This window comes from Orcinus orca, chromosome 3 (assembly GCF_937001465.1).
Source record: "Orcinus orca chromosome 3, mOrcOrc1.1, whole genome shotgun sequence".
In the NCBI taxonomy this organism is placed as follows: domain Eukaryota; kingdom Metazoa; phylum Chordata; class Mammalia; order Artiodactyla; family Delphinidae; genus Orcinus; species Orcinus orca.
Window position 1 is genome coordinate 27,038,002 of NC_064561.1, and position 10,367 is coordinate 27,048,368.

Consider the following 10,367-nt stretch of genomic DNA (forward strand, 5'->3'; position numbering starts at 1 on the left):
TCACAGAGTCTGGTTCATAGTGGCTATTCAGATATTTTCGGTGAGAGCTCGTTCAGAAACAGTATCTGTTTATCTGGTAAAGAGGAGGATTTAATGCTTTTTTAAAATTATTATTCAGAAGATTTAAAAAGATTTTTAAAATTGCCTACTCCTTTCCCTACCTTCCAATTTTCTAGAAAGGTTGTTGTTTATTTCTTTAGCATCTACAATTAATGTGTTTTCCATCTCCTTGCAATTCACGTGTAAAAGCTCCCTTCTTAATCTTCCCTGTATAGGAGGAGTAGCTGCTCACTATTACCCATTCAGTTGGACTTTTTTTTTTTTTTTTTTGCGGTACGCGGGCCTCTCACTGTTGTGGCCTCTCCCGTTGTGGAGCACAGGCTCCAGACGCGCAGGCTCAGCGGCCACAGCTCACGGGCCCAGCCACTCCGCGGCATGTGGGATCTTCCCGGACCGGGGCACGAACCCGCATCCCCTGCATCGGCAGGCGGACTCTCAACCACTGCGCCACCAGGGAAGCCCTCAGTTGGACTTTTGAAGGCCATTTTCTTTTGTCCTTTCTCATTCTTCAGGATATGCGAGGTAGAAAATAGTAATTCTTGAAAAACCTTTATTTTTTAGTCACCTTCAAAATACAGGTGGGAAAGGAGTTGCCCAGAATTTTTTTTTCTTTTTCCTGGTCTTTCTTATCTCAGAATATATCAAATGTGAATAAATTAAATTATGTATAATGCAGTTTAAGTTGTTTAAAACTAAGGCACTTATAAATAGCTTAAATAGAGCATTTCTGTGTATAGGAAGCCAACATGATGAAAAGAACTCCTGGTCTGAGAATCAGAAATAATAAAATACTATCAGTTCATGTTTTGAATTGATGTTATTTAATTCTCATGCCTGTGATAATCACCTACAACAGTCCCCATTTTAAACAGATGAGAGAACTGAAGCACAGGGAAGTTACATTATTTTTCCGAGGTAGAAGTCATGAAATTGGGTTTTGAACTCAAGTCCTAGATCTAACCGTAACTAAAGCAACTAAGTTACAGGGTCAAGACATTTCATCTGTGTTTTCTGTAAAGTTACTACATGAGTAATTTTCAATGTTAATTCCATGTGTACCATTTTAGGTCTCTCCCACACTATATAGAATACTTTGTTTTTTTATAAATTTATTTATTTTATTTGTTTATCTTTGGCTACATTGGGTCTTCGCTGCTACTTGCAGGCTATCTCTAGTTGCAGTGAGCCGGTGCTACTCTTCGTTGCGGTGTGCGTGCTTCTCATTGCGGTGGCTTCTCTTGTTGCGGAGCACGGGCTCTAGGCGCACAGGCTTCAGCAGTTGTGGCTTGCAGGCTCTAGAGCACAGGCTCAGTAGTTGTGGTGCATGCGCTTAGTTGCTCCATGGCATGTGGGATCTTCCCGGACCAGGGCTCGAACCCGTGTCCCCTGCATTGGCAGGCAGATTCTTAACCACTGCGCCACCAGGGAAGTCCCTAGAATACTTTAAAATGATATACTTCTATTAATACTAAAGAGAAACAAGTGAATTCTCTCAGACATGGACAGATAGGAAATGCATATGTATAGGCCTTGTTTCTCTTTCCTTTAAGTGTGTTAGACGCCCATTCAGAAGCAAGTCATGGGGCTTCCCTGGTGGTGCAGTGGTTAAGAATCTGCCTGCCAATGCAGGGGACACGGCTTCGAGCCCTGGTCTGGGAAGCTCCCACATGCTGCAGAGCAGCTAAGTCTGTGCGCCACACCTACTGAGCCTACGCTCTAGAGCCTGCGAGCCACAACTCCTGAAGCCCGGGCGCTTAGAGCCTGTGCTCTGCAACAAGAGAAGCCACCGCAAGAAGCCCGTACACCGAGACGAAGAGTAGCCCCCGCTCACCACAACTAGAGAAAGCCCGCACACAGCAACGAAGACCCAACGCAGCCAAAAATAAATAAATAAAATAAATAAATTAAAAAAAAAAAAAAGCAAGCCATGAATTCTGATTCCTTTAAAGGTCCCTATAAGAATTTGTCATTTAATAAACTTAATTCATGAACATAAAGCTTAAGAACGAAAGCATGAAAATTGTACATACATGAGAGAAAGAGGATTTTACCAGACTTGTGTTTAGAAATGAAATGGGGCCTTAATAAAGGATCTGATGACTGACTAATCATAAATTAAATGTTATATCCTTTTCCTCTCTCTATCCTCAACGAAACAAAAAATGATTTGGAGTTACACAGTGTAGCTTTATCCACTCCTCGGCTGCTGTCACCCTTTTTCTTCAGGTAGAGCAGCAAAGGGCCTAAAATAGCTGAGGTGGGAGTTTGTCCCTGAGTCAGTAGGCTTGTCTCTGAAGAAGACCTCCTTTCTTTGCCAATTCTGGGTGGTGGGGGTGGACGGAAAGCAGGGTTTCTGATGTGGTACCAGGAAGTGTACTGCACCGACTTCCACTTCTGTAAAGCCAGGTCAGCTAAATAAACCAGTGCCTGAGTGCTGCTGGTCTGTTCCTCTGTTCCTTTTAAAGAGTTGGAATTAAAGATCAGTGTCCCGTTAGAAATGTGGCCAAATGTTACACAAGCTCTTAATCATGGTCTAACCATCGTAAGACTTTGGTAATACATCCAAACTAAGCCACTTTTCACCTGTGCTTGCTAGAAGAGATGATAGACTTGGTACTTCTGAATCCCAGTCTTAATAGCTAATTTGGTGGAATGAGACAACTGAACCTGCTTCTCCTAAAGCCTGACTATCAGACATAAGCTTAATATAATTCCCAGCAAAGTGTTTGCATGAGAGAGCCTGTAATTTGTTAGTCCTGAAAGACGGCTCATAACACCTGGATGAAGGGTAATTTCGATGGCCCTTTTGACATTATTGTGAGGTTTGTAAAGGACCCCATGAAGCATAAAGCAGTGGGCTCAAACATTATGAAACTTTGATCCTTTGTGATATTGCTATTGGTGAGCTCTCCTCCGTAAGTCTGGTTCTGAGATTTAAAACTTGTATGAGAAGGGAACTGACATTATATGTACTAGTCAATTTTGCATGTGTTTTATTATTTAATCCTTACAACTACTTTGTGAGGTAGATAGTATAGTCCTTGAGGAAACAGACTGAATATGTCCAAGATTAGGATTCAAATTAAAATTTGGGTGTGATGGCTCCAAAGCCACTGTTCCTTCTATCACATTTACTGCTTCTCCAGTCTTCTATTCCTCTGTCAGACTCAACAGTGGGCTGCCTGAATCATAGGTCTAACCCACTCTTTCTTTCCTTCCCATTCTTTTTGTTTTTTCAGTGTTCTTTTCCTTTTTAGCTGTGTCCAGCTCACTTATGTGTTTAGGTCTTCTGTTGTCTTAGGAAGTCATGTTTTATGAAGAGTTCACGCGTTCTGGATCAGTTAGAAAAGTGAAGTCGAGAGTAAAGATGTCTTTTCTCATCCTTGGAAGAAACCCCCAATGTGACAAAAGCCTTGCAGTTCTAGGATATTGCTTTCCTAATTTCTTAATTAATTTTGGGAGGACCGTTTTCTACATCAGATTGCTAGTATGTTTTAAATATTAAATGTTTTCAACTCTTTTGAGGTATATTGAAGAACACTAAACAGCACATATTTAAAGTGTATAGTTTGGTTAGCTTTGACATGTAAACACCCATGAAACCATCACTACAATCAAGGTAACATTTTAATATCCTCAAAAGTTTCCTTACATAAAAATTTATTTTTAACTTTTGCAGATTTGTTCATGTAGCTCTGCAAGTCTCACGTGGTAAAAATTTTAAGACTGAGCTGCAGTCTTGCAGGAGTGAACATAGAGGGAAAACCAGTGAGGCCTTCGAATGCTTAAAAAGACGTCTTTCTTTTTAACCTGAAAGCTACTTGAGAAAGAGTAAAGTGTAGAGTAAAGTAAAGAGTAAAGTAAAGAGTAAACGTCTGTTCTGGCATTTAGTAAAGCTATTTTTATTATTTGGTATATAATTTAGTCTTTATAAGTTTCTTGTGAAATATTTTGAAGCCTAATTAAAAACAGCCATAGAAAAGTGTTGACCAAGGAAAATAGAACATCTGAGCCAGTCATCTAGATAGAAGATAAATAAAAACAACTTCAAAAAATTATGTATGGGGCTTCCCTGGGGGCGCAGTGGTTGAGAGTCCGCCTGCCGATGCAGGGGATGCGGGTTCGTGCCCCGGTCTGGGAAGATCCCACATGCCGCGGAGCAGCTAGGCCTGTGAGCCATGGCCGCTGAGCCTGCATGTCCGGAGCCTGTGCTCCGCAACGGGAGAGGCCACAGCAGTGAGAGGCCCGCATACCACACACACACACAAAAAATTATGTAGGAAATCAGAACAGAAGGTAGTCTTGGCAGCTTTCTTCCTACCCTGGGGAGCTTTCAGGGGTTCCTGACCTGCGGAAGCAGTGGCCTGGCAGTCGTTTATCCCGGTGGCCATCTGTCTCTGCTAGGACTTGAGTGAGGCCTATAATGGGTTTTTGAGGAGAAGGGGAAAAAAAAGACAAGTGTACTTAGGTGAACAATCTAAGCAAGCCTGGCTAGAATGTCTTTAGAACTAGCGAAGAATTATTAGATGAACTGCACCGTCAGTGGCCAGTGGGTGATGATTAAAAGCCTTTTGTAAATTGCATATGCAAACATAGCTAGGAGTGATTTTTGGAAACATAAAAAAATCCTTATGTTATCAACTTTTAGAGTGGTTCCTTCCCTTCTATGTTTAAATACAGTGTTTCTTTAAGCAAAACTCTCTTCTAACCGTGCCCTGTTTTTTACACATTGCTCTCAAATATCATAGATGAGACAGTGATAGTAATAGGTCCATTTTGTCACTACATGTGGTGGCTTCGCAGCACTGAAACTTCTTAGTCAACACTTTCTTTTGCCTCATCTTCCAGATGCTTCTTTGACCTGTCACTAACATCACTGGCAAACGTATTGTTGGGCAGCATTTGGAGTGTTGGTTTCTTGCTCCTTGTGATTCACATTTGGTTCTTCATCCCTCTGGTATTTGTCCTCTGCCTTTTTCCAAGCACATTTCTTCCTCTCCTTAACCATATCATTAACCTGGGAGTCTCGTAGAGCTGTCACAAGCCCTATAGCCTTATCCCTGTGTTACACATTGACTTCTTCAGGAATCAGATTATTTTACTGTGTTACTTAACTATCTCTGACCCTGGGCAAGCTACTTCTCTCTTCTTCAATTTTCCCATTTGTAAAATGAGTGTGATAGACTTACCTTAGAGGGCTGTTGTGAGGATTAAGTGTTAATGTATGTAAAGTGCTTAGACAGAGCTAGTAAGCCCTCTTAAGTGTTTGCTTTTATGTTTAAACTTACACATTCGAGATTATTACTCTACAAACTGCTTTTACCCTTTTCCCAATATGCTTCTTCAGTTACCTTCAGATAACTCAATTGAAGTATCTCCCTGAACCTGAAGCAGTTAAGAATCCAAGCAGAGGGCTTCCCTGGTGGCGCAGTGGTTGAGAATCTGCCTGCCAGTGCAGGGGACATGGGTTCGATCCCTGGTCCAGAAAGACCCCACATGCCGCAGACAGCTAAGCCCGTGCGTGTGTCACAACTACTGAGCCAGCGCTCTAGAGCCTGCAAGCCACAACTACTGAGACTGTGTGCCACAACTACTGAAGCCTGCATGCCTAGAGCCTGTGCTCCGCAACAAGAGAAGCCACCGCAATGAGAAGCCTGCGCACCGCAACGAAGAGTAGCCTCCACTTGCCACAACTAGACAAAGCCCACACGCAGCAACGAAGACCCAACGCAGCCAAAAATAAATACATAAATAAATAAATTAAAAACAAAAAAAGAATCCAAGCAGAGAATCTTGTAACCCTAAATTCTCTGTCACTCTTATTTCCTGGTTAGGTGATTCCTTTCCTAACCTATCATTAGGTCTCGCCCCTTACTACCAGTTCTCTCAGATCCATTTCTTTGCATTGTTAGTCAGCCAGTCATTTTAGCAGGGCCCCCTGATTCCAGTCAGTCACTCTCCCTTCATGCAAATAATAAAATAATCTTTAGGCTTTGTCTTCTTCACTAGCATAACCCTAGCACCTGAAACATTGCTTGGTGTATAGTAGGCACTCAATATTTGTTGGATGAATGACTCATGGACCTATATTAGCCACATGTACCTATACTAGCCTCTTCTAGAAATTTCCTAGGGTATTAAGTCTAAACTCCTGAACCCTCCTATCAGGTTTTCACTATTGCTCTCTGTTTAGTAATTTCACACCATTGATTGTGTATTCCACCTCAGCAGAGCCACTTGTTATCCCCTACTTATCTTGTACTAATTCTTCTTTTAAAAAAATATTTATTTGGTTGCACTGGGTCTTAGTTGCAGCAAGTGGGTTCCTTAGTTGGGACAAGCGGGCTCCTTAGTTGTGGCTCGAGGGCTCCTCAGTTGTGGCATGCAAACTCTTAGTTGCAGCATGTGGGATCTAGTTCCCTGGCCAGGGATTGAACCGGGCCCCCTGCATTGGGAGCGTGGAGTCTTAACCACTGCACCACCAGGGAAGTCCCTCTTGTACTAATTCTTGTTTCCATATCATTCGTATTTCTTGGGATGCCCTACATTTGTATTCTGTGTCATGCCCAGAACACACTATTTCTACAGAATTTTTCCTTCTTGGCTCTACCAACTCTAGTCACATTTCTATTGTGTGATATCTCAGCTCCTATGTTTGATTTTCAGTGTCAATTTGTATTTAAATCTTTGGTGGGTATGCTGTGTCTGCTCACCTTGATTATAAGCTCCTGGGGGTCAAGGACAGTCTTGGCTCTCTTGTAACCTTCTCTACTTAGTGCCAGTGACATATCCTACACACTTCTAGGTGTTTAGTAAGTGTCCATGCAGCAACTCTGGAACGCGAGAATTGTTTTCTGGTGATCTTTATGAAGTCCTAAAGAGATTGTGTGATTAGAGACCCTATTAGCAGAGCAGTTTTTTCTTTAATAAAGAGATATGGGGCCATAGAGTGGTGGAAGATTTAGGAGTATATTATTCAAAAGAGTTTGAGCCTGCAGAGGAGTCATTTTGCTCTGAATAGGTAATTTTGGGGTAATATTCAGCTCTGGGCTATATTGATTATTTTTATTGATACTTTATGATCCCAGATATTTAATTTGGGGATAGGGTAACCCGTAAAACTGCAGCCTAAAAATGTAATTAAATGATGTTTGACTTCATGGCCTGAATTCTTCCCCTATTTAGTTTTTTGTTTAATCTAAAACTAGAGCATATTTATAACTCAGATTACAGTATAGTTTGACTGGTAGGAGTGAGGAAAGGAATAAACCAGGAAACTTCATGTTAAATAAATTGCAAGTTACCTTTCCCCAAAATATTGGAATATGGGAGCTTCTAAGCAATAGAGTCTGGATAGCTGATTTCCAGCCTCGTAGATGGGAGGCTGCCTGAGCTAGAATAAGAAGATATGCCATCTTCAGCTGTACCTCTTCAATGGAGTTTTTATTCTCACCCATTTGAGTCTGAAAACTGAACCCCTGACTTGCTGGGCTGAAGGGCAGAAGGGGCAAGACTCAGCTTTCTATTGTGATGAAAGAGTGAGTATTCAGCTCTAGGAAGAGCCAGAGTGCCTGTTAAGACTGTACATTTGTTTTAAGCTTGGCATGCACTACTGTTTCGGCACTGCGCTAGAGGCCGCCATGGCACCTCTCGTCCTGGTTTCTAGGGAGGCTAAAAATATAGGCTGTCTTTCGGTCAAGACATTGTTCTGCCTGTAGTTTGACAGCTTTGGTTTGCACTTTTATTTTCTATCTCTTGTGGTGCATGAAGATGAAGCAGCATGTGCAAACCTGGAAATCACGTTAGAGGTCATTTTTATCCTGCCTCATTTTGCTAATTGAGAGAAGTATTACAGGTTAAAGAACATTGCTCAAGGTTGTACACCTAGTTAATAACAAGCCTGGGAATATCATCTTGGTCTCCTGATTCCAAAGGTAATGATTTAGAATGGTGCCTCTCTTAGAGAATGTTTTTCTAGCAGAACAGTTATGTAAATATATGTTCTTGTTCCTATCAGGCTGACATTACTGACGCCCCAGTATCAATGGGATATATATCTGAAGGTATTTTCCTGAGAGAGATGATGAGTCTGTAGTGAACTCTCCACCTTCTCTTTGCTAGTTTTCCTAATGGTCAGCCCACCTGAAAGGCACTGAGGTTTCTTTGCCTTAGGACAAGGCTATATCAAGTATATAAACAGCGAAGTTTGCACAACTGACTATTTATAAATAATATTTATACTGCAGTGTGATGGTTACTAGTGTAGGGAATTGCTGGTGATCACAACTGGGCTTGAAGCATATCTATTTCTACAGTCATAGCAGTGTTCAGATTAGTGAATAACACAGAGGCTGAACATTATTTTTAAATACAGAGGAAAGGGGAGATTCGCGTGTATTAATGCTTGGTGCCTGAGTTCTCACCCCAGCCCATCTTATGTAACTTAGAAAGCAGGCCCAGTTCAACCCTTGGTGGATTGGTGACTGTTCCAGTCTCATTTGGGGTGCTTTGGATTTTCAGCCTATTGATGGAGATCAGTTTATTAAGTCATTTGTTCATTGGTAACCATTTCTCAGTGTCCACGCCCCATATTCATTAGCCTGTGTATGAGTGTTCTGAATATGGTAGATATTTTTGGTTTTTATCCAAATTGATAATCAGCTGACATTAATGTTCTAGTTTGAGCAAAAGACACATTATGAATAACCTTAAAATAAAACATTCATTAAGTATGCTTTCAAGTTCCCCAAGGGAAGCTCTGGTAATTACAATGGTTTATACTTTATAAAGAAATTAACCATGAATACCTTCTTTTAAACCATAAACACTTTTTTCCCCCCTCCCCTGAGCTAGCCAGTTATAAACTTCATGCCTCTTTTGTTCTTCCTTTTTAACTCAAAGCTTCTCTGTAACAGATTGACTAATTTGGGTTAAATAAAACACCTCAGTCATTTCTGTGGTGGTTGTGCTAATGAGATCCATACATAAGCCATGAGACAATGGCAGCTGGTAAGCTTGTCATCTCTAGTTTGTGATCTCTTTGGACTGAGGACTTCCGGCCAAGTACTTCAACTTAGGAAGTCTAGGCACTAAGAGAACCACTCTGGAACACTGTGTTGTGGAGAATTGAGCTTAGGGATCTGGGGTTTTTGTCTTTTTTTTTTTTTTTAAGGTTAGCTGATTCATTTCCTAAAAAGATATCCCAAATGTAATTGGCATCTCCCATTAATTTGGTCTAAGCATTGATAATATTAGTAAATTGGAATTTTGTGTGCTTTCTTTTACTTTTTTTTTTTTTTTTTTTTTTCCGGTACGTGGGCCTCTCACTGTTGTGGCCTCTCCCGTTGCGGAGCACAGGCTCTGGACACGCAGGCTCAGCGGCCATGGCTCACGGGCCCAGCCGCTCTGCGGCATGTGGGATCTTCCCGGACCGGGGCACGAACCCGTGTCCCCTGCATCGGCAGGCGGACTCTCAACCACTGCGCCACCAGGGAAGCCCTGGTCATGGGTCTTGATAATGATTATTGATGATCACTGACAGAGATTGGCCTTATTTTACATTTTTTTCTCTACAGTGGCACGCCAATGAGATGTTTTAGCATTTTGCAAGATGTAAAGAAAAATGCATTCATTTAGATTAAACTCGTTTTCATATCTTCTCTTTCTTAAGGTGCACTTACAGAGTGCTATGATGAACTGGGGAATAGGTATCAGCTTCCAGTCTACTGCTTGGCACCACCAATCAACATGATAGAGGAAAAGAGCGACATAGAGACTCTGGATATTCCTGAGCCACCGCCCAATTCGGGGTATGAATCTCATCTCCGTTTGCGCCTTTCCACCGGCAAGGACCTCAAACTTGTGGTCCGCAGCACAGACACAGTGTACCACATGAAGAGGCGGCTACATGCAGCAGAAGGAGTGGAACCGGCTAGTCAGCGGTGGTTCTTTTCTGGCAGACCTCTCACCGACAAAATGAAGTTGGAAGAGCTGAAGATCCCAAAGGACTATGTTGTACAGGTTATAATGAGCCAACCTTTGCAAAACCCAACACCAGTTGAGAACTGAACTGGTCCTGCTGGCTGTCCCTAGATCCCTCCTGCTCCTTTTTATTGTTGTTGTTATCATTTCCTACTCTATGGCGTGAAATTTATTTTCACTGCTCTGAATTCCTTATGAATGGATTTAGTTCTGAGGAATTACCAGTGAAAACTTCCATCTGTGATGGAGACCAACGAAAATAATTAATAAAACACAAAGAGCCAGCCTTTGAGACTTATGTAATTACAGTTTCTAATTCAAGAGGC

At 41.7% G+C, this 10,367-nt stretch overlaps 1 protein-coding gene across 5 annotated transcripts in view; it reads left to right on the forward strand.

Moving 5' to 3' along the window:
• Nucleotides 1-10,335, forward strand: part of UBTD2 (ubiquitin domain containing 2) — a 54,639-nt gene extending 44,304 nt beyond the window's left edge. For all 5 annotated transcript variants that reach the window (XM_033432077.2, XM_033432076.2, XM_004272001.3 and 2 more), the window contains one exon: nt 9,731-10,335. In XM_033432077.2, coding sequence (XP_033287968.1) covers nt 9,731-10,128 — 398 coding nt within the window. In that variant the 3' untranslated portion in view covers nt 10,129-10,335. The remainder of the gene's footprint in view (nt 1-9,730) is intronic.
• Nucleotides 10,336-10,367: the final 32 nt, after the last annotated feature.